Here is a 25,021-nt window from a genome sequence, read left to right as displayed (position 1 = left end):
ACCCAGAGAGTAAATATTTTGTGTTTTGCTGGTTATCTGGTCTCCACTGCAATTCCTGAGCTCCGCTGTTGCAGCACAGGAACTGCCACCAATAATAAACGAGTAAGCATGGCTGTGTTCCAATGTCACTTTATTTATGCACACAGGAATTTGAGTTTATACAATTACCATGTGTCATGAAGTATTCTTCTTCTTTTGATTTTTTTTCCCCAACCATTTAAAAATGTAAAACCAATCTTAGTTTGCTAACTGTACAAAAACAGGCAGCAGGCTGAATTTGGTTTGCAGACTCCTGCTCTAGAGAACTCGCTAGGAAAGATTTGTTTTCCCAGTTGAGTGAACCTTTCATTTATTTCATCATTTAAAGTTAATCCACTGTAGTAACTAATTAATCCCAAATGCTTTGGGATTAATGTGCAATGGTACATCTGTTTCTCTATTCCTTCTGTGATTTATTTTATTGGGCTTTGTTTCTTGTTTTGTTTTGTTCTGTTATGCTTCTATTCTTATATTTTAAAAACTTTACATTTGTTTTAACTTTATATACCATATCAAAATATTTTGAGACATGAAGAAGAGAACATAAATCCTATTTTTAAAATGTATTAGAAGTGGGCAAATTTTATTTTCTTTGGGGACCTTGGATTTTCATTTTAAATATTTATTTGATTTTATTAGGCTGAACTTGATATTACTATGGCTACTCTGAGAGAAAAGCAAGCATTACTAAAGCAAGTAGAAGATCAAATACAAGCCTTACAAGATGATTATGACAAAGGTGTGAATGAGAAAGAAGGTCTAGGTAAGTAACTCATAAATTTATGGTGGTCAGGAGATGCCTGATTTTTTTTTATTTAAATTCAATGAGCCAACATATAGTGCATCATATAGTACAGCTTCAGATGCAGAGTTCAATAATTCATCAGTTACGTATAACCCAGTGCTCATCACATCACATCATGTGCCCTCTTTATGTCCATCACCCAGTTACCCCATCCCTCACCCACCTCCCTCCAGCAACCCTCAGTTTGTTTCCTACAGTTAAGAGTCTCTCACTGTGGGTGCCTGGGTGGCTCAGTCGGTTAAGCAACTGCCTTCAGTTCAGGTCATGATCCCAGGGTCCTGGAGTCGAGCCCTGCATCAGGCTCCCTGCTTAGCAGGGAGCCTGCTTCTCCCTTTCCTTCTGCCCCTCCCCCCACTCATATTCTCTCTCGCTCTGCTCTCTCTCTCTCAAATAAATAATCTTAAAAAAAAAAAAAAAAGAGTCTCCCATGGTTTTTCTCCCTCTCTGATGACTTCCCATTCCGTTTTCTCTCCCTTCCCCTATGATCCTCTGCCCTGGTTTTTATATTCCACATATGAGAGAAACCATATGATAATTGTCTTTCTCTGATTGACTTATTTCGCTCAGCATAATCCCCTCCAGTTCCATCCATGTTGTTGCAAATGGTAAGTATTCATCCTTTCTGATGGCTGAGTAATATTCCATTTTATATATATATACCACAAGGAGATACCCGATTTTTAGAAGTAGAAAGAGTTTTCAGGCAGTCAGATCTCAGCTTCCATCCAACATGTAGGACATATTTCCACGGAGGTACTGCACCAGCCTAATGTAAGATTAGAGCTGCACATACGGCACACATTCAACTCCTGTGTGGAAGGCTTGTTGGGACATGTTCCACTATAGCACGACTTGACATATGAATTTGATCCAGAAAATAAATACTACCCAGACACAGAGAGAGCTAGCTTCAGCCAGAGTAACAGAGTATCAGAAAGGAGCTGTTTGCTTGGAAGAGGTGAACGTGGACTTGCTTCTCGAATGGGAAGTAACGCTGAATCAGTATGAGGTTTCATACAGATGTACTGACATCATTAGCTAAATAATGCTAATGTCACTATAAGCAAAAGCAGGTGAATAAACATCTTATATTTTAGGAAAATACTGAATAACATAATTTGATTTTCTTAAAATTTTCTAGCAAAGACTATGGCCCTGACCAAAGCACGTCTGATACGTGCTGGAAAGCTGACGGCTGCATTAGGAGATGAGCAAGTTCGATGGGAAGAAAGCATCGAGAAATTCAATGAGGAGATATCAAATATCATTGGGAATGTGTTTATAGCAGCAGCTTGTGTTGCCTATTATGGGGCCTTCACAGCCCAGTATAGGCAATCGGTGAGTAAACTCACTTTCTGTGAGGAGTGGGGAGAAGCAGCTGGAACTGGCAGAGGCAGTTTTCCGGAGTTTAGAGGGAGGCTCCCCACTGTGAAGGTTCTCCATGATGGAAACTCCACAGCCCTCCAGCTCCCCCATCAGCCAGCAATGGTCTACCCCTAGGATTTCCTTAACACATTCCTTCCTTTCCTTTCCTGCCTTAGAAAGTTAGTCATCGCTTCCTTATACAGCTCAAGAACCTGGGGGAAGTAAAAGGGCCAGGGAGTCCCCCCCCATCTTATGATCAGAAGTGGCATCTAAAGTCAGCCAGGATGGGGGCACCTGGGTGGCTCAGTCCGTTAAGCGGCCAATTCCCAATTTCGGCTCAGGTCATGATCTCAGGGTCGTGAGTTTGAGTCCCACATCAAGCTCTACATTCAGCTGGAGTCTGCTTGAGAGTCTCTCCCTCTGCACCCCCCACCCACATCCATGCTCTCTCTCTCTCTCATAAATAAATAAATAAATCTTTAAAGTCAGCCAGGATGAAGTTTTCTGAATTGGAGAGACTGCTACAAAGGGCTAGGCAATGGGAAGGAGCAGTAAATGAAATTATTTGGAGAGATTTTTCAGGCCATTTTTATGAAATGCCTTCCTAAAAAGGCTTCATCCTTGCCCTTGAGCTATAAAACCTAGTTAGTATAGGACTCGTAGACTCAACAGAAGCTCAGGGGTCATCTGGTGCCATGTGAGCCATGCCAGTGGTGCTTTTGGACTGTCCCATTCACTGAAGGAGGTAACCCGCCAACATCCCCTGCCCCATCTACTCATTGCTAGTAGCACCCACAGTCATTGTGATAACCCCAAATTTCTCCACATGCTTCCAGACTCTCCCAACGGGGACAGTACACCCCTGGTTCAAGACTACTGTGATAACGTTTGTCATTTATACATGAGAAAACTGAGGTTCAGACATGGGGAGTGACGTGCCCAAAGTCACCGCTAGTTTATGGTATGGTTCAAGGCCCCAGATCTGATTGTCAGTCCACTTCTTGTGTCCTATGCTTTGATGCCAGGATGCATGTGGAGACCGCTAGAACTTACTTATAACCATGACATTCTGTATGTATCCTCATTTACCAAGTGTTCCTGACTCTGTACAAATAAGCTTTCCTCCTCCCACAGCTTATAGAATATTGGATCCAGGACTGTCTATCTCTGGAGATCCCAATTAATCCTTCCTTCAGTCTCATTAACATTCTTGGCGATCCCTACGAAATACGGCAGTGGAACACTGATGGGCTGCCCCGTGACATAATATCAACAGAAAATGGTATCTTGGTTACTCAAGGGAGACGGTGGCCTCTGATGATTGATCCCCAGGATCAGGTGCGTAACAAGTGCTTCAGATGCAGAACAGCCTCCTAGCCCTGCATACTGTTATGCTGTCCGTTCCAAATTCCAAAAGTGGACTTGAACACACTTGTAAGATGTTGGGGATTTAGACCTAGAAGGGAGTTTAGAAGTCTTCTAGTCAAAAGGGACCTGGGTGGCTCAGTCAGTGAAATGTCTGACTCTTGGTTTCGGCTCAGGTCATGATCTCGGGGGCTTGATCTCAAGCCCCGAGTTGGGCTTTGTACTCAGCAAGGAGTCTGCTTGAGCTTCTCGCTCTCCCTCGCTCACGTTTTCTCTCTCTCAAATAAATAAATAAACCTTTAAAAAAATGTATTCTAGTCCAAGTTCTTCATTTTGTGGAGGCAGAAGGTGAAAGGGAAGAAGAGTCCAACTGCTCTGCATACTTGATTTTGATTGGTTTTATTTACGGGGTTGACCATTAGTTTTCTATTTTCTGTGGGAGCAGAAATTCATTCCTATAAAGTTCTTTTTTTTTTTTTTAAGATTTGATTTATTTATTTGACAGAGAGAGAGAGACAGCAAGAAAGGGAATACAAGCAGGGGGAGTGAGAGAGGGAGAAGCAGGCTTCATGCCGAGCAGGGAGCCTGATGCGGGGCTCGATCCCAGGACCCCGGGATTGTGACCTGAGCCAAAGGCAGACACATAACAACTGAGCCACCCAGGCGCCCTTCCTATATAGTTCTTGTTCCTAAAAGGTCTGAAGAGTCAGAATGAAGTCAGGGTAGGATGGGTTTTAGGGCAAGCCTGCCTGGAATTTAGAGAATCCTATTATCTGACTCCAAAGGCCATGGATCATACTGTTCTAAGTGGGGTTTAGAAAAGGGAGCTGTTGTCAGAGCCAGGAAGACAAGCTTGAATACATTAAGGATGGGCTTTTTCCCTAGATGTGTCTCTTCTTCATTTGTTTCAAATTTGAATAAAAGGAAGAATCCCAAACACTGGAGTTTGAAAGGTGCTTTTTATTTGCAGGGGAGTAATATTTTATTTTATCTTTTTCATCTTTCAAAACTGTTTCTAAATTGAACAAAATTTCTAAACTTTACTCTAAAAACTTTCACTTGCTGTCATCTATAAAACTCTAAGTCCAGTGTCCTGCTTTGTGCTTTCTCAAACAGGCAAACCGTTGGATAAGGAACAGGGAAAGCAAGAGTGGTTTAAAGATCATTAAGCTTACGGATAGTAATTTCTTACGTACACTGGAAAATTCAATCCAACTTGGTTTACCCGTCTTGCTGGAAGAGGTTTGCTTTTCACTTTTCTTTTCTCTGGTTCATCCCCAACTTTCAGACCATATCTGGAATCCTATACGGGCCACACCTGCATCATGCTAGAGACACCAGTCAGCTCCATTTGCAAGTTGTTCAAACCATTCACTTTGCTCCTTAAACGGTGCACTATCACGTGGGGAGCAATCCATTGACTGAATGATTTTTCTGATTCCAGACATGGTTTTGGTGTTAGTGGGATGGGCTGTTTTCTGACACTGCTGATTCTTAGCCCCGTTGTGGCTCTTGATGGTTAGCTGCCATGAAAGTGCAGAGCAGCAGAGCCCTGGGGCCAGCAGGAACTGTCTACACATGCTGACGATGGGAGGCCAGCAAAACATTCTGGTGGGCATAAATATTATTATTCTCTACCCTTCTAGCCTTGACTGACCAACATAGGAAAGATTCTGTCATGGGTCCCAGGCCCTCACCCAAACCCTGATGTTACAGGGGAGGGTAAAGTCTCCCCAAACCTTTGGTGCAGTTATGTTAGCCCCAAACTGGATTCTTAAACTGCAGTTTACTTTGTAACACAGGAGGTCCTGGGGGAATTTCTTCTCCAAGGCAGGGCACAAAAGACTTTCTATGACGTTCTGCCCCTGGATGGCAGGACCTTGTAACTGCTTTCTGTGACTTGGAGTCATTAACATGCACCTAGCTGCTTTTTACATTCGTAAAGCAGTATTTTCCAACTTCCTCTCCACCTATTTGTGGGCGTGAAATGGAGTTAGTCGGTCTCAACCAGCATTTTTTAATGATATAGAATAGATTTTTAAGAACACAAAATTGCATCATAGGTGGAAATGGAAATTTTATCTCATAAACTTTTGTTTACATTCTTGGGTATCATGTCACAGTATGAAATAGATTTGTTAACTATGGATTACAATCAAATTTTGACAGCTCCTGGGTCATGGACCCCCATCACACCCATGCTGACATAAGGGTGTTTGTCATGGGGTGTGATAGCAGTGTCTGCAGGCCCAAGTTCTTGCCAACAGTCAAATTTGCTTTGAGGGAAAGAAAATAGCTATCATACAAAATAGAGGTCCACAAACTTTTTCTGTTAAGAGCCAGATATTTTAGTTTTTCTAGGCCACATACAGTCCCTGTACAAATATTATTCAAACAAATATTCTTCTTTGTTTTGGTTTGGGTTTAGGGTTTTGTTTTTATAACCCTTGAACAGGGTGAAAAATCATTTTTAGCTTAACAGCCATACAAAAACAGGTCACAGAGGGCAGGATTTGGCCTGCAGGCTGTAGACTGTCATCATTTGCCTTAGAACAGCCATGAGAGTGAACAGACCATTTGTCTGGGTCCTGCCGAAAGGCCACGTGCAGAGACCCGCCTTTCTCAGATTCTTCCTTATGGGGATGAATGGTATGTACAATTAGTCTAACCATCTGTATTGCCTTCACATGATCATATTTTCTTAGACTACCAGTAAGATAACCACTGGAAAATATACACCATTAGAGGTAATGAGTGCATAGTAAGAGAAATATCTATCAGATCACTGGAAAATTGCTCATTCAAAGTAAATTTGGAGGCCTAAGGAATTTAGAGAAATTGATACCATCCATTTTAATGGCTTATTATTTTTTTTTCATATTCTATTTTAACTTTCAAGCTTAAAGAAACCTTGGATCCAGCTCTAGAACCCATTCTCTTGAAGCAGACTTTCATGAGTGGTGGACGGCTGCTCATTCACCTTGGAGATTCAGACATTGATTATGACAAAAACTTTAGGTTCTATATGACAACCAAATTGCCAAATCCCCACTACCTGCCTGAGGTATGAGCTGCTGGTCTCGAATTCCCAGCCCGAGTGGACTATTACGTGTGACGGTCTCTGACATTTGGTGGGCCCTCTCCCAGCTCCCCCTTTCCCCGCTGCTCTGCCACACCCCTTCCTTCCACTGTCCTCCACTCTTGCTTCTCTTCTGCGTCCTGATTCTGATTCCAGTTGCCCTTCTGCTCGCCATTCAGTTGGACTTGAGTCCCTCCCCACCCGGTCCCTAGGTGCTGCCCTGCCCGAGGCCCCGAGCACCTCTTCAGCGGCGCTCTCTCCATCTCCCTCCCGGCCCACAGCTGCTTGCACAACACAGAGCAGCACTCCCTTCTAATCATTCTTCTCCCTCCTGCAGCTCAAGGCCATTTGTGCCGCTCTTGCTGTGGCTCATAAATGAACCAGGGCTTCACAGAGAGTCTGTGGGGAGAGGGGGACATGCGAATGATAACATTTGCAAATGCCCGTGGCATAAAGGCCCAAATAAAGAAGTTGCCAGCTTGAAAACTCTGGTGACTGTCACCATTAGAGAGTGATGACTCAAACATCCAGTGTGTCTGTGCTTAGAGTTCTGGAGGAGGGGGCATCCCTCATGCGCTTAGACTTTAAGGGGATCTATGTGAACCTCACTTCCACACACGTCCCTGACCTGCCATAGGATCCGGAAGAACTACTCTTGTGCTGCAGAGCCCAAGGCAGTTGCAACAGAAATGAAGGCAGCTGGGTCTCCTTTCTCCCTTCCTGCACGGGGCTCCAAGAGGTCGCTCGTCCCCCGCAGCCCTTCGGTGCTGCCACAGCTCCAGGCACGGCTGCACGCTCCCCAGGGTCTTCCCAGTGTGGCAGGTCTCCCCTTCTCCAACAGGGCTCACACAATTAGGGAAGAAACTTCACAAATCAGAATTACTCCTTCACCTCTCCCCCCCATCCCAAAAACAATAAATTCCTTGCATATGCCATTCCAAATAGTGTCATTTTCCTTTTAGTTACCGATTTTCTCATAGCTGCCTGTCTTCACTAGATGTGCTCAGGTTAGATGAAACAGACACACCTCTTGAATAAGATGAGGGAAATGCCACTAAAAGCCCAGGTCAGCCTAGAGGGGTATAATTTTCACAGCCACTGCCAGAGCTCATGTCGCAAGATCCATGGTGAAGTTTAGAAAAGTGACCGATGTGCCATGACTTACAACCTTCTCACTTATTTAACTTTTGGGAGGGAGCATCGCACACCTTACCCAACACTAGCTCTGTGACTGTGGGCCAGTTATTCCATGTCCTGGATCCTCAAGTCAATTAACCAAAAAGTGGAGATAAAGCCTACTTCAAGGATTCATTGTGAAGATTAAATAAGAATAACATGTAAAATATGGGACGTTCAAACACTCTTCTTTTTGCTGTTAACTAATTCTAGTAATGTGAGAATATTATAGCAACCATTTTTCATAAAAATGTTATGATGACACAATACATAAAAGCTCTATTATCAGTCATCACTTCTTTTCAACAAGGACAAACTATGTATAAGTCACTGTAACTGAGTGATTTTCTTACCTCATTTGGTCTTCATAAATACCCTGTGAGTTATAACTATTATTATCCCAATTTTTAAATCTCAGGAACTGAAGCTCAGCAGGGGTGAGTAGCTTGTCCAACATGCACTAAAGGGTGTACCTGGTATCAGAACCTGATCTTTTTAACCCTCTGCTGGCTCACCTTTCCTTAAAGCACCATGTAGGATTCTATAACTGTGGTCTGTGAGGAACAAGATTGTCATTCATACTGCAGGGAAAATCATATTAGGATTCTGTAAGACAATATGCTTGGTGGGTGTGTGGGTGTGTGGGTATGTTCACAATTAGACCCAAGAGACATCCAGCTGGGTAATAATGGGCCCTGTTCTACTAAAGAAAGCACTTCTTATTTGACTCATCTGAACTTAAGCATTTTTATGTAAATCTATGCTTCTCTTTCAGGTGTGCATTAAAGTTACCATCATCAATTTCACCGTAACCAAATCAGGTCTAGAGGATCAATTGTTAAGGTAAAAAGAAAAAACAAAAAGTGGGGGGAGAGAAGGGGGGAGGCAAAGTTTCCTCATATTTTGTTTAGAAATTGTGACAAAACATTTTAATGTGTGAAGGCACCACTCATGAGTCACCAGTCATAAAGATGATAATAAACAACCAGGTCCTTCATCTGTTGTCACTGTTGCAGCTGCCAGTCTTGTTCATGGTTTTCTCAAAAAGATCAGGGATATACCCTTAATTCTCAACCATGGTTCGGGCCAGGCCTTCAGCCCAGCCCGGCCTCTTCCCCTTCGCTGGGGTTTCCAATCTTGGGCAAGTGAATGAAGTCAGTCGTCGTGTGGTTCCTTGAGATGCTTTGCTCCATACCTGTGAGAAAAACTCCCAAAGAGAGCTTTCCTGTTTTACAGGTTTACAGGTGTTTTCCTGGTGTACTTAATTGTACCTACATCTGTCCACCTCAAAAAATTAAATACCCTCCTTCGGTATACTCTGTGATTAAATCTCTGCTTCCCAAAAATAAGATTATGAATTGTTGATAGTAATTATCAGAATTAGCCAAGAGGCGGGCGCCTGGGTGGCTCAGTTGGTTGGGCGACTGCCTTCGGCTCAGGTCATGATCCTGGAGTCCCGGGATCGAGTCCCGCATCGGGCTCCCTGCTCAGCGGGGAGTCTGCTTCTCCCTCTGACCCTCCCCCCTCTCGTGCTCTCTCTCCCATTCTCTCTCTCAAATGAATAAATAAAAAATCTTTAAAAATAAAATAAAATAAAATATTTGTTCTCAAAAGGAACATGTATTTAAAAAAAAAAAAGAATTAGCCAAGAGGCTTAGACAAAAAAATTGTAAGGATTTATTGAAATAATAAATTTATATGGTTAAAAAGTCATTATATATGTGTGTGTGAGTATATGTGTATGTATGTGTGTATGTGTATATACTACATTAGCTCTAAAGGAAAAGATTATTTAGACCCACGTTCAAAATAAGTCATCATATTCATTGAGTCAAGTCAAAATTGGGTCAAGATTATCCTGATTTATTCCATTATCACTGAGTTTAAGTCTCGTTTTCCTTGTTTATTTTAGGAATCTATTCTGCCAGCCACTAACTTGCTTAATTTCTGCTAGGCTAACTTCTTTCCAGACAAAGCGTATTTCAGCACATTTTACGGACATGTTCTAAGGACATAACTGAACCGTTTTCATACCCGTGCACTCCCGTGAGGAGTTCCACTTAGTTGTGTCACAAGCTGTCAGCATGTTAGACTGCAGGGACACAGACAAGTGCCCTGGAAGCGAGAATGTTGAGCCTCCGGTGTAGGATACAGAATCTCTGGGTTCTAGTTTATACTCCTCTCTTCTGAAAAAATTATTTAAACAAATGAACTTGAGATGATGATTTCTTATGGTGTTCATATAATAACTTTTAAAGTTTCTGAACTCGGTATGTACATAAAAATGAACAATGAGGCCGTTCATTCTAGCAGGTAAAGCACGTGCCCTGGAGTCAGCGAAGCCAGATGCAAGCCCAGCTCTGCCTCTCAGAGCCACGTGAGCTCAGAAAGTGACCCACTAGGGTCTGTGGTAACCACAGTGCCTACCTCACAGGAGCATTCAAAGAATTACAAGAGAATCCGCATAAAACTCTGAGCAGGGTGCCTGGCACAGAGTGACGCTTAATAAAGATTAGTTCCTGCAAACACAGGGCTGGGATTACGAAAGCAAAAATGAAGGGAGATCTAAGTTCACATGTTTTGACAGGGGTGGAGCTGGAGGTAAGGCACTTTTATGAGACCCAGGCAAGACTCACTTCATGGAGGTGGTGGGATTTCAGAATCTCCCATCAAAAGAATATTCCAGGCACCATTTTCAGCCTGGCACAAGCAAGCATTAGATACAGAAATTGAATGATTAGGGGGATCAAGCACTGAGCAGGTTTTCTGAAGAGAAGATGAGCAGAAGCTATGGGGACTGTGGTAGACTGTCAGTTTTGAAATACAAGATAATCAGAACTAACATGTCATTCAGTGAATAGCCACCTTGTCAACCCAGCGAAGAGGCGCCTTATGCACTAGGACTTGGCTAGTAGCATTAGTACTCAGCTAAGTAGTAAAGAAAAATAGAAGCAACTTCAGGGCACTGATAAAGCCATACTTTAAGTATTCAAACTTTGGTTCCAGTGATGTGGTACGACTCGAAAAACCCGAGTTGGAGGAACAAAGAATCAAGCTCATTGTGAGGATCAACACTGACAAAAACCAGCTGAAAACTATTGAGGAGAAAATCCTGAGAATGCTCTTTACATCGGAAGGAAATATCCTGGACAATGAAGAACTTATTGACACACTCCAGGATTCAAAGGCAAGTAAAATATTTTTAGTATGTATAGAAAGCGTATTGGTTCAAAAGTTACAACTGCCGCTTTTGAGGGTCCCGCAAATCTTTTTTTTTTTTAAGATTTTATTTATTTATTGAGAGAGAGAGAGTACAAGCAGGGAGAGTGGAAGAGGGAGAAGCAGGCTCCCTGCAGAGCAGGGAGCCCGATGTGGGGCTCGATCCCAGGGTCCTGGGATCATGACCTGAGCCGAAGGCAGACGCTTAACTGAGCCACCCAGGTGCCCCGGGTCCCGCAAATCTTTTATAGCAAGAATGGCAGCCACACCAGGGCTGCCAGCGTCACGCAAGAATGAACCTAGCTAGCAGGGCCCCTCACCCCACAATGGAAGAGGAGGTAAATCGTAGACAACTGCTCCTCTTGTCTTGTCTGCATTTTTTTATTCAAGCATGTAATGTAAAGAACTGGGACAGGATACAAGTTGAAAGGAAAAGCAGTTATAGTCACATTAGTGCCATCTCCATCGGGAGGCCTCCCTGGTATGCCCAGCTGGAATTAATCTCTTCCTCCTTGGAACACCTGTAGCAACTTACCTGACCCTCTTTTACAGCCCTTGACATTGTTCACCTTATGTCACCATTATCAAATCCCATGTCTTAAATCTCATGTTAGCCTATTCAATTTGGTGTTGAATCTGTGACTAGTTCAGCTTGATACTCCTTCTCCAAGGGCTAACCATGGTGCCCTATATATAACTGGTGCTCAATAAAAATGTCACAATAGTAAGATGAAGTTTTACATTACACATATAATCTTGTACTAAATTGTTTCTCATTCAGACCATAATTTTAAAAGTATGCTGGAAATAAAACCTATAAAATGATTTTCATCCATTCATGAGAAACAGAAAGTAATTTACTAAAAAAAAAAAAAAAAAAACCCTTTGACATGGAATACAGAAGTTTATGTCCTTTGTCTTTCATTGACATCAGAAATGATACTGCTTTCTATCCTACAGTCTCTTGAGATCCCATTCTGGGTTTCCCATTTCTTTTCTCTCTTTGCTTGTTTGTCAGTCTCTTTATCCTCTTTCCATTCATTCTTCCTTGGGTTTTTAGTTTCTGGAAGTCAATGGCTAACCCATTTATTTTTTTTTTTATCAAAGCTTTACATGAGGGGCACCTGGGTGGCACAGTTGGTTAAGGGTCCAACTCTTGATTTCATCTCAGGTCATTATCTCAGGGTCATGGGATTGAGCCCCTCATTGGGCTCCACACTTAGTGCAGAGTCTGCTTGAGATTCCCTCTCTCCCTCTCCCTCTGCCCCTCCCACTCATGCACTTTAAATAAATAAATAAACAAAGCTTTACATGCAAATTACTTAAGGAATGAAATACTTGTACAAGTTTTGCGATAGCATTCCCTGCTTTCTCTATGCCCACCACCACCACCACTACCATCCATGACTTCCTCCATAAAAACAACTATGTTCTTTTTTGTTTTGATTATTTGGGGTTTTACATCTTTTCTCTAAATAATAGACTCATATTGCTACTTCTTGAGTTTTTCTTTTATCCATTCACTGTTGTCTATACTTTTACCACACACATACATACATACACACACTCTCTTCCCATCCCCTAGCCTCCCACTGTACTTATATTCCGATTATAGTTACATATCCAATGTTTACATTGCCTAGAAGTATGAAGATCTGGCTGCAAGTATTTTAGGGGCTGAGGACAGGAGAAGAGCTAGGGTATCCTAGTATCCATTGTGTATACATTTACCTAATCTCTTTGTTTTCATTATGGTACCGGGCCCTCAACTATCCCTGGCTTCCTTCCATCAAAAAAAATCCTCTTTTTTAATTTCCCCAAGGAAGAAACCTCTATTTTTCAGTCAGAGTGGGGAAGGGACAACCCCCTGCCTGGTGGGGAGATGACTTAGGAGTCTATCAACCAATTCTTATTTTAGGCCCTTCCCACTTCCAGGGGTTGGATGCCACGAATTCTTAAGCCTTTGACAGGGATCCTGTTTTACAAATTGGGTGACTTTTTGGCTTTTCCCTTTGCCAGCTTAGGAATCTATTTTCCTGCGTCTGCTAAGTCATTACCACTCTACTCTCTGCTTTCCAGTTCTCAAAATTTTATTGATATTTCCTCTTCCATTCTTCCTATCTTTGTGGATTTGCACTGTTTTAAAAAATCCCTTTACTATAATTGTATCATGGTTTCAGTAGGGAGTAAGGTAGATACATGTGTTCTGACTGCCTTCTTTCTCTGTGAGCTGGTTTCTGTGTCTGCAGGGAGTTGCCTTGAAGATTTCCTTTCTATCAGGTAGTGATAGGACTGATTGTTCCTGGGCTTCATTTCCTACCACTTCCTGCCTATAGTTTATACTCCCTTAAACTCCCAGAGCCCTTATTTTATTTTAAGTTGTTTTTTTTTTTTTAAATAATCTCTGCACCCAACATGGGGCTCAAACCCACAACCCTGAAATAAAGAGTCACATGCTCCTCCAACTAAGCCAGTCAGGTGCCCCAAGCCCTCATTTTAAAATATATGTCATATTCTCTAATCACTGCTGAGGCCTCAAGTCTCTTGGACATAAAATCTGTAAGTAGTTACTAAGCTCAACTGAGGTATATAGTCTTCTAATATTCTCTGGCAAAAAGAAGAAAGTAGTCTACTTTGCTTTCTCTTTAGCCCTGGATTCTTCATTATCAGGGCCTTGGGCTCCTCCAAGGATTGTTTACAGGTGGGTCTCCTTGATCCAACTGCTCCTATATCAACTTTCTTTTTCCTACTCATATGTAAATGCTTTAGTTGAGTCCAATATTGAGACAGAGGTTTTCCACTCAACTCTACCCTTTCTTGTCCCCTCAGGTTCCTAAGTGGTTAATACAAAGAGAGTTTGAGCCTTTGATTCCTGGAAAAAGCTCTGAGTCCCTCCCTTCCCTCTCTTGGAGGACAGGGGTTGACAGTCTAGAACTTAGCCACTAGCCACATGTGGCTATTGAGCACCTGAAATGTGGCTAGCCTGAATTAAGATGTGTTGTTAGTGTAAAATACACACGAGATTTCAAAGACTTAATAAAAAAAAAAGTTAAAAATCTCAGTTTATTTTAAGTGGATTAAATGCTAATATAATCAACATATATTAGGTTCTATTGGGCTAAATAAAATTGTTAAAATTAATTTCACTTGTTTCCTTTACTTTTAATAAACTTAGAAGAGATAGAATTATATATGTGGCTCACACTGTTTCTATTGGACAGTGGGGTCTAGACAGAAAGTTTGTTCAGACTCCCTTTTAGCTCTCCTTTCAATAGAGCCAACACTAAACAGCAGTTCCCATAGTGATTTTTCATGGCCCCTGACCTAGACCCTTTGACTTTCTAGAGACAAATTCTCAGTTGAGGAATATCCACAGCTGAAAGAAATGGGGGTTGGGAGAGGAGGACAGACAGGCAGCAATATAGAGAGACTGAGGGAGCCAGAGAAGGGAACCTTAGAAAGCCCATTGACCAGAGCAACTAACCCAAAACAGAAAACCAAAAGAACAGCAAAGACCTTGCAACCATCTCCAACAACTTAGCTTTATAACCCTTCACAAACAACAGCTACTATCCCCAGGTTGCCTTATGTCTACACCTGGGAACACCAGGGAAAGAAAGAGAATCTTAGTCTTCCTTATTATTCCAGAGTGGGATGTGATACCACTTCCTTCCAGCCTCTCTCCACCCTCCTCTTTGGGGCAGTTTCATGGATGCCCCTTCTCCCTTTATACCTTCTCTCATTATGCGAACCCCACATCATTTGAGGACTGCTCATGGGGAAGTCAGGGAGCAACTGGGAGTGCTGTATTAGTGCTTCCTTTCCAGAAGTCATTCAGAGTCAAGTCTCAGAGAAGTGCTGCTCCAGCTTGTCAAAGCTTCTTGTGTTGCCTGTTCCCAGCTGCCTATTCCATGTTCTGGAAGGAAAGAGGTCAGCTCAGTCAGAAGAAGGTCACGGAGACCTGAGATTCAGTCGTTCTATCTGGGGACCCCCTTATTATAATCACTAATTCACTGTATCCTTATTTCTTTCCTAGACCTAACTGGATATATTCCAAAAATCCTACCATTTTTTTTAAAAAGGGATCCTTAAGAACTTGTTTTCATATCTTTATTCAGATCACTTCTGGTGCCATTAAAATCAGGCTAAAGGAAGCCGAGTCCACTGAAATGATGATCAATGTAGCTCGTGAGAAGTACCGTCCAGTAGCCACTCAAGGCTCCGTCATGTACTTTGTTATTGCAAGCCTCTCAGAAATAGATCCTATGTACCAGTATTCGTTAAAATACTTTAAACAGGTAAGTGTGTTGTTTTGTCAGTGAACTTTATTTCTTTGGTTTCCCTTTAAACCCAGTTGAGTTACTTTAGCCTCAGACAGTCTGTGAGTCTAGTTATCAAGTAAGACCCTCTAGGAGCTTGGGTTCAGACTTACCTGTTCAAGAGTGACTCCACCTGCCATGTCTTCTCAACACTCAAGCGCCCAGTATGCACAGAAAACTGCAGAGAAAGAAAAGAAAGACTTTCTCTTGGCCTCCTTGGCTAACTAGCTTGTTGGTTTTCTTTCTGGCCTGCCTTTTTTTTTTTCTTTTCAGACTCATAGCTCCATGCTGTTTCTTTATACTCTCTCTACAATAATCCAACTTCCTTTCCCCTATTAGATTTTTACTGTGCTGTATCTCAAGTCTCTGACAGCACTGACCTTAAGCGAATTGGTTTCTGTATCTTTGTCCCCAGAACTTTCTATACAACAGGCTATCCCAATCCCTCACCGCACCTCCCCAACGTTTTTTAGACAGAACTTACCCAGCATCCCCAGTAGCACCCTCTGTTCACCACCAAAATTTCTCTCAGCTACCAGTGTGTGTCAAGGTTTGCCATGTTTTATTTTGGCACCAAGCGTCACACCTTCCCTCGATTTTGAACTTGTCTGCTTCTTGTCAGGTTGTTAAAGAAAGCTCAATTCTCTTTTCTTCTAAGTGTGTTAAATAACACCTCTGTTTCCCTTTGTCAACCAAACTTTGGGGAGAATTAACAAGGGCTTTCCCTTAAATTTTGGCGAAATCCTAGCCCATTCTTCCCACATCCTAACGATCTTGGGGGAGTGCCAAGAAGAGCACATGACCTTACCTTGCCCTTCTGTCTCTCACCCCAAAGTGATTATCAAATCCGAGTTAAGAATATGAAAAAATGGGTGATGGCAGCTCACCTCCATTTTCCTGTGTTCTGCCTCACATCAAGATGATGCCTTTTGTATATTGTCAAGGGTTCGCAGTGGTTCATTTCTGAAAAATGGGGAGAGGTAGGGGAATGCAGAAAATAACTATCACTTATCAATTTGGGGTGAATTCTGGACTTTTTCATAGTACAGTAGTCCTCTCCTATGCTGCTGTTTACCCACTGAATACAGGGTCCCGAAGGGCGGGAGTGAGGAGCAGGGATTTTTTTTTTTCCTCCACAGAAATTGAATTAAATCAGAGATTGATAGAGCTCTCTTTTGCACAGTTGTTCAATACAACAATCGAGACTTCTCTAAGGACAGATGATCTACAGCAACGCTTGGAAATACTGCTGGAACAAACTCTTCTAACCGCTTATGTCAATGTTTCAAGAGGACTTTTTGAACAACATAAACTCATCTACAGCTTTATGCTCTGTGTTGAGATCATGCGTCAGCAAGAAAACTTAACTGATGCTGAATGGAATTTCTTTCTCCGAGGTTCTGCAGGATTAGAAAAGGTACCTATCTCAAGTTTGGATTGTAAATTTATTCTAGATCGGGACCACAAGCACCTACCAGTGCTCTGCAGTGGCTGAAGGTGATACATTTGGCCATGTGGCCCAGGGGGGCAGGTACTGGGGGTCTAGGGGCTAGGCTGCCACTTAGCTCCATCTCCAGTAGCTGGGCAATGTCAGTAAATTTAACCTCTTTAGGCAGCACTGTCCTCACCTATACAAAAGGGATGTTGGGATTAACCAATGGGCTAGGAGATGTGAACATGTTTTGAAAAGTTGACCACCTTACACATATGAAGAGCTAAAATGCAATAAATGTAATTTACAGATTTGGCAATAGTGTTTGGGAAATCATGACTCCCTCCTGCCTGGACACATCTTTCATTATAAAACACAGGAACTAATATGACTGAACTGTCGCCTTCTGGAATACTGTAATACGAGCTCTCCTGCAGTTTCCTTCTTTGTGTTCATCCTTTTGTCAGACTTTCTCCAGCCCCTTAAACTAGCCTATCTCACCCACATACCATGAATTGGGTGGCCCACAGAAGTGAGCCACACCCCCCCAACTCTTGCTTGCAGTTCCAGCTTAGCCCCACTCTAAATGCTTGGCTCTGCCCTGCCTATCTTGAGCCCCACCTTTGGTCTCTGCAGACATGACCTCTGCACCTGTTTGCCACTATTTGAGCCTCCGTGTATCACTGGGAGGTTGGACTTTATGCCTTTTTTATTTGACTCTCAGTGCCCTATGTTCCCAGGACAAGCCCGACAAGACCTCTCCACCAGCCGTCCTTCCTTCCCATACCCCCCCCATCTTACATATTCTATTAATCCTTGCTTAATGCTATCTTAACTTCATAATCACAATTCATACTTCAGAGGGCTTGCTATATGTTTTATAGATATCAGCTCATTTATTCCTCTCAGTATCCTTATGTGAGTTCCTAATTTTTTCTCTAGCCTGCAGATAGACAATTGGCACAGAGAGATTAAATAACTTGTCATGTTCACATACTTACTGGGGTTTGGGACCAGTGTTGGAACCCTCACAGTCAGTCTGCAGAGCTTGCCCTCCTACCCGCTTCACTCTATTGCTGACTGTTAGTGGGTCACTCAGCCAGGCCCTTCCCAGTGCTTTATTGTCCTTCTCACAACACTCTGTTAATAGCCTTGTTTACAGTTTTCTCAAGCAGATGCTTAAAGAGGTTAAAGAACTTTCCAGAATCAGATAACTAACGCATGACAGAGTCTGATTCAAACCTGTCTAAGCTTCCAAAATCTGTGTCCATTCCAGTACCACCTGTTACTTCTCATGAGCAACATATTTTGAAAAGAAATGTAAAATATGTTTTAAATACCATCAAACACAAAACTTAAAATTAGTCAGAAATCATCTTAAGACACATCTCAAAAATTTTTATTAAACTCTCTTTTCTTCCACCACAAGGAAATTGGAATGATTCTTGGCTAATTTTTTTTTTATAAATGTGTTTGGAGGATATCTTTTATCGAGTTACTTTATTTAGTTACTAGTATTTTAATACTAGTATTTTCCATTTTTATCATAAATGCTACATAGCATTAGAATCAACAGAAGAAAAAAACAAACTGCATGATCATCTTCGTAGACACAGAAAAAGCATTTGACAAAACCCAACACCTTTTCATCATAAAAACACTCAACAAACTATAAATGGAAGAGAGCTCCCTCAACTAGATAAAGGGCACATACACAAACCCACACTAACAACATACTTAGTGGTGAAAGCCTGGGTGCATTCTCCCTAGGATCAGAAACAAGACAAGGATGTCTGCTCTAACCACTTCTTTTCAGCATTGTACTGGAGATCCTTGCTAGCTCAATTAGGCATCCAGGAAGAATTAGACAGGAAGAAGTAAAAGTATCTCTATTTGCAGGGGACATGGTTTTGTATATAGAAAATACTAAGGAACCTACTAAAAATTAACTGAAGTATTAGAATTAATAAATGAGTTCAGCAAGTTTGCAGGATATAAGATTAATATACAAAATTAATTTGTATTTCTCATAGATGCTTGCAAGAGACAATTTGAAAATGCAATTAGGAAAAAATCCAGTTACAATGGCAGTAGAAAGAATAAAATACTTAGAAAGAAAGTCAACAAAGGAAGCTCAAACTTATACTCTGAAAACTACAAAACATGTTGAAAGACATTTGAGGACCTAAATAAGTGGGAAAAAAATCCCATAATCATGGATTAGAGACTTAGTACTGTTAGGATGGCAATATTGCCCGAAGTGATCCACAGATTCAGTGAAATCTCCATCAGAATTCCAGCTGACTTCTTTGTAGAAATTGATGAGTTTATTTATTTATTTATTTAAGGGACAGAGAGAATATTTTTTTTAAAGATTTTTTATTTATTTATTTGACAGAGAGAGAGATAGCGAGAGAGGAATACAAGCAGGGGGAATGGGAGAGAGAGAAGCAGGCCTCCCGCTGAGCAGGGAGCCTGATGTGGGGCTCGATTCCAGGACCTGGGATCATGACCTGAGCTGAAGGCAGACACTTAAAAACTGAGCCACCCAGGCGCCCCTTGACAAGTTTTTGTTTTTTGGGGTTTTTTTTGACAAGTTTATTTTAAAATTCGTATGGAATTGCATATTTTAAAGTTCATACGGAATCGCAAAGGATCCAGATCCTACAGCTCACTACAAAGCAGCAATAATCAAGACAGTATGATACTAACACAAAGATAGAGAAATGGATAAATGAAATCAAATATAAGAATCCAGAAATAAAACTGTGTCTATAGTCAACCAATTTTTGACAAGGGTGCCAAGACAATTCATTGGGAAAAGAAGCTTTTTTTTTAATAAAGATTTTATTTATTTATTTGACAGAGAGAGATAGCGAGAGCAGGACCACAAGCAGGGGGAGCGGGAGAGGGAGAAGCAGGCTTCCCACTGAGCAGGGAGCCCAATGTGGGGCTCGATCCCAGGACCCTGGGATCATGACCTGAGCCGAAGGCAGACGCTTAACGACTGAGCCACCCAGGCACCTGAAAAGAAGTCTTTTTAACAAATGGTGTGGGCCAACTGGACAGCCACATGCAAAACAGTGAAACTAGACCCTTACATCACACCATATAGAACTTAAAATGTACCCAAAAACCTAAACATAAGAGCTAAAACTCTTGTAAGAGAACATGGAAGTTTTCATGACTGCATATTTCACAATGGATCCTTAGATATGATACCAAAAGCATGAGCAACAAAAGAAAAAATAGGTAAATGAGACTTTATCAAAAATAAACATGCTTTTGTTTCAAAGAACACGTAAGAAAGTGAAAAGACAACCCACAGAATGGGAGAAAATATTTGCAAATCATATCTGAGAAAGGATTTGTCTGGAATATATAAAGAACTCTTAAAGCTCCACAAAAAAAGACAAATGACCCAATTTAAAAAAATAGGCAAAGGACCTGAATAAATATTTCTCCATGGAAGATATACATAAGCACATGAAAAGATGTTCAACATCATTATTCATCAGGGAAATGCAAATCAAAACCTAAAGGAGATACCATTCATCCCCACTAGAATGGCTAGAATCAAAAAGACAGATAATAACCAGTGTTGGTGAGGATGTGGAGAAATCAGTCCCCTCATAAACTGCTGACTAGAGCAAAAAATGGTGCAGCTACTTTGGAAAATAGTCTGGCAGCTCCTCAAGCAAAATGTAGAATTACTATATGATCCGGCAATTCAACTCCTGGGTATTTATCAGAGAGAAATGAAAACATGTCCACACAAAAAAATTGGACATGAATATTCTAGCAGCATTATTCATAGTAACCAACAAGGTGGAAACAGCCCCAATGTTCATCAACTGATGTGGTCTATTCATAACAGTGGTCTATTCATAACAACAGAATATTATTCAGTCATAAAGAGGAATGAAGTACTGATACGTATCACAACATAAGTAAACCTTCAAAACATTAAGCAAAAGCAGCCAGTCACAAAAGACCACATATTATAAAATTTGATTTATATGTTGTGTCCAGAACAGACAAATGAAAGCAGTTTAATAGTTGTTTAGGCTGGGGGCGTGGGCAGATAGGAGGGTAGTAGCTAAAGAATACTCAGGGGTTTTTTGAGGAGAGGAAATGTTCTAAAACTCACTCTAGTAATGGTTGCACCAATCTATGAATTTACCAAAATACGTTGGATTGTATGCTTTGAATGGATGGATTGCATGGTATGTAAATTGTATCTCAATAAATCTACTTAAAAATGTAGTATAGAACCTCATGCAAATACTCTTGAAACTTTCAAGGGATTAGTTTCAGTCTATGATCCCAGCTGTTTCTCTGTCTCTTGTAAAACTGTTTACCCACGTGTAAGTGCTTCATGGAATACTGCCATGAAGCTAATCTTTAGGGGAAAAAAATCATTGTAAGACTATCTGGAGGGTGAGGAGAGACTGGTGTGACTGGTGTGATGAGTTGGGGAGCAGGCTAGAAGTCACACATTTAATGTTAACCCTTCACCAGATCAACTGCTTTCTGCAAATGTCAACCTGGAAAGCTTTCACCAGGTGCACTTCTGAGCAAAGGTCTACAGGTAGAACTGATTCAACATCATTTCTGTCTCACCCCACCTAATTCCTTGTCCTAGGCAAATGGTTATTTTTAGCATGATGTTGGAGCTTGATTTTTCATTTAGACAAGCAGAAAACATATTTTGTGGTTGTCTTTGTGAATGATTACTCATTTTCTTTCTGTCTTCTAATAGGAACGCCCACCTAGGCCTGATGTTCCCTGGCTGCATCCTTCCATGTGGTTCGCATGCTGTGACTTAGAAGAATCATTTGTAGTTTTTAAAGGACTTACACAATATATACTGTTACATCCTATTTCCATCCGAATAGGTAATATGTCAAAAAGGATCTGCTATAGGGAGTTATAAACAGGCTTGTGAATCCCAACTTTGATGTCTCCTTTAACCTCTTCTGCTGTATCAATATTTTTCACTAGGAAATTTCTTCATTATTAAGAAAATGTGAACTACTTGCTTTCCCAGTTGAATGCTTGAGTTGAATGCTTGGCCCATGAATTTTCAGTATTTTATATTTACTATTATTTCCATTTTAATACTTACCTCTAAGAATTGCCTTAGCTACATCCCATAGGTTTTTTTTTTTTTTAACTTTTCATTGAAGGATTACATATATATGGAAAAGTGCACAAACCAAATTGTACAACTTGGGGTACCTGGGTGGCTCAGTCAGTTAAACATCCAGCCCTTGATCTCAGCTAGGTCTTGATCTCAGGGTCATGAGTTCAAGCCCCAAGTTGGGCTCCATGCTGGGCATGGAGCCTACTTGAAAAAAAAAAAAAATCGTACAACCTGATTATCAAAAACTAACTATACTTACGAGCCACCACCCAAATCAAGTACTAGAAGAGTACCAGCCTCCCAGAATCCTCTCTGTCACAGGACCCTTCTCCTCTTCCCCAGAGGTAGTGCTCTGAATTATAACATTCTATGTAAATTTTCCCCAAAAGTTTTAATATGTAGCCTTGTCAGTTCTAAAAGTACACTTTTTAGCTTGAAAACACTTAGGATTGGGGGAACTATCTTTTTATTGTTTATAATTTAATTATGTTCTGGAAATTATACTCATGGTTTGCATGAAATTGATTCTTTGTAATTTATTTTATTTTTTTTTAAGATTTTATTTATTTGTCAGAGAGAGAGAGCTGAAGGCAGATTCTTAATCAACTGAGCCACCCAGGCATCCCTCTTTGTAATTTATTTAGATTTCAGTCTTCATAAAATGTTCCATGCGTGTTTTCTTAGATGGAAGATTCCATATGTGACCTTCAGCCCAAATTTATTGTGGTATTTATTTTATTAATGTTTTTTATACTCGATCAGTCAGTGTCTAAGGGAGGTATCAGGGTATACCACTATAACTGCCAATTTCTCTTTGAAATTCCAGAATTTTTCCCATCATATCCTGTGAAACTATGCTATTCAGTATAAATAGTTTTAAAATGATTATCTTCCTAGTAAACTAATCCTTTTTTATTAAATAATATTCCTCTAGGTGCACCTGGATGGCTCAGTGGGTTAAGTGTCCGACTCTTAGTTTCAGCTTAGGTCATGATCTCATGACTGATGAGATCATGCCCCGTATCAGACTCCACGCTTAGTGGGGAGTCTGCTTGAAGATTTTCTCTCTCGCTCTCCCTCTGCCTCTACCCGCCTCAAATAAAGAAATTTTTTTTTTAAAGATTTTTTATTTGGGGCGCCTGGGTGGCTCAGTCGTTAAGCGTCTGCCTTCGGCTGAGGTCATGATTCCAGGTCCTGGGATCGAGCCCCGCATCGGGCTCCCTGCTCGGCAGGAAGCCTGCTTCTCCCTCTCCCACTCCCACTGCTTGTATTCCCTCTCTTGCTGTGTCTCTCACTGTCAAATAAATAAATAAATAAAATCTTTAAAAAATTTAAAAAAAAAAGATTTTTTATTTATTCATTTGTCAGAGAGAGAGAGAGAGCACAGCAGAGGGAGAAGCAGGCTCCCTGCTGAGCATGGAGCCCGATGCAGGACTCAATCCCAGGACCCTGGGATCATGACCTGAGCCGAAGGCAGACGCTTAACCAACTGAACCACCCAGGTGTCCCAATAAAGAAATCTTTTTTAAAAAATAATATTCCTCTTTAAATAGTTCTTTTTTGCCTTAAAATATATTTTCTAATGTTAATGTAATTACAGCACAATTGTCATGGTTAGTGTTTCCCCTCTATATATTTCTATAGTCTTTATTTTTTTAACTCTTTTGTGTCATTGTCATGTTTTTGGTGTATCTTTAGTGGAATTTTGCTGTTTTGAACAGTGCGAGAGTCTCTCTTTTTTAACAGGAAAGTTTTAATTCAATGATAATTTATTAGAGTTACTGATCCACTTCATGGACTCTCAACTGGGGAAGACTCTTGTCTCCCAGGGGACATTTGGCAGTGTCTGGAGACATTTTGGTCTGGGGTGATGCTACAGGCATCTCACAGGTAGAAACCAAGGTTGTGGCTAAACATCCTTCAGTGCTCAGAACAATCCTCCAGAACAAATAAGCACTTGGCCAAAAATGTCCATATTGGTGAGACTGAGAAATCCAGACTGATATGAACTTCCTTCTATCATCTTATTTTGTGGAGATTTTTTTTCTTGGCAGCCTTTGTCTTTGCTTCATTTTTTCCTTCTTTCTGGTCTTCAGGTGTCTTCTCCATTCTTTAATTTACCCCATACTTATTTGAGGTTCCGCATTCTAGTTCTATCCTTTAACAATCACTCTTATACTTGTACTATGCATATTTATTTAACCACTAAGTGTGGTGATTTAAAGTCTAGATGGAGGGCGCCTGGGTGGCTCAGTTGGTTAAGCGACTGCCTTCAGCTCAGGTCATGATCCTGGAGTCCCGGGATCGAGTCCCGCATCGGGCTCCCTGCTCAGCAGGGGGTCTGCGTCTCCCTCTGCTCTCTTCCCTCTCGTGCTCTCTGTCTCTCATTCTCTCTCAAATAAATAAAATCTTTAAAAAAAAAAAAATCTTTAAAGTCTAGATGGACCAGAATTTCTGGGATCCAAATATACTTGTTTGATTTCTAAATAAAGACTAGAAAAAATGAAATGCTCTTCAATAAATGCATCAAATAGAAATGATGTTTCTATGTTGTGGACCAGCTAAACAAGACAGCTAGAGGTAGTGGTAGAACACAAAAAGAAAAACACTTAATAGGAGAAGCCTAGAGATGGCCATTTAGGGACAGACCCAAAGCAGAAAGAACTAGATGGAGCCTCCTAAACACAGAGGCAAAGAAAGAAGGGATGGAGGGGCGGGATGGAGACCAGAAGGCAAAGGGGTTCTGGGAACAACTCATCATGTCTGGACAAAAGGCACCAGGCGTTGTCCCTGTCTGTTGGGACTAAAATTTCAGCTATTTAAAACAACTTTACTGCTTTCATTTGTTAAATTTCAGGGTTTATTCTGGAAATCCTGCACAACTGTGAAGGTCTGTACATGTGTGATAGGATGGTTTGTGTTCTAAAAGTGAGCTCTAGATCATTGCAGGTGACATTTAATAATTAATTCCAATGTCATTCTTACCTTCAAAAGCTTCCTAATTGCCTTAATCTTTTGTCTTTGTTGGTTTCTAGGTGCTTCATGTCCTATTAATTGAGAGTTATTTAAAATATGC

General features: G+C 41.1%; 1 protein-coding gene across 1 annotated transcript in view; it reads left to right on the top strand.

Annotated features, from left to right (window-relative positions):
• DNAH6 (dynein axonemal heavy chain 6) overlaps positions 1-25,021 on the top strand; it is a 244,028-nt gene that overhangs the window by 166,359 nt on the left and 52,648 nt on the right. Inside the window, exons 54-63 of the mRNA XM_045884660.3 lie at positions 679-802; positions 1,986-2,182; positions 3,344-3,547; positions 4,691-4,816; positions 6,474-6,638; positions 8,605-8,672; positions 10,836-11,016; positions 15,167-15,346; positions 16,551-16,784; positions 21,562-21,697. Of these exons, the coding sequence (XP_045740616.1) occupies positions 679-802; positions 1,986-2,182; positions 3,344-3,547; positions 4,691-4,816; positions 6,474-6,638; positions 8,605-8,672; positions 10,836-11,016; positions 15,167-15,346; positions 16,551-16,784; positions 21,562-21,697 (1,615 nt within the window). The remainder of the gene's footprint in view (positions 1-678; positions 803-1,985; positions 2,183-3,343; positions 3,548-4,690; positions 4,817-6,473; positions 6,639-8,604; positions 8,673-10,835; positions 11,017-15,166; positions 15,347-16,550; positions 16,785-21,561; positions 21,698-25,021) is intronic.

The sequence above is a fragment of the Mirounga angustirostris genome, unplaced genomic scaffold (genome assembly GCF_029215605.1).
Source record: "Mirounga angustirostris isolate CCGP_5_RB_7025 unplaced genomic scaffold, mMirAng1.0.hap1 SCAF_10, whole genome shotgun sequence".
Lineage (NCBI taxonomy): Eukaryota > Metazoa > Chordata > Mammalia > Carnivora > Phocidae > Mirounga > Mirounga angustirostris.
Note: the sequence above shows the minus strand (reverse complement) of the source record. Positions and strands in the feature narration are given on the sequence as shown.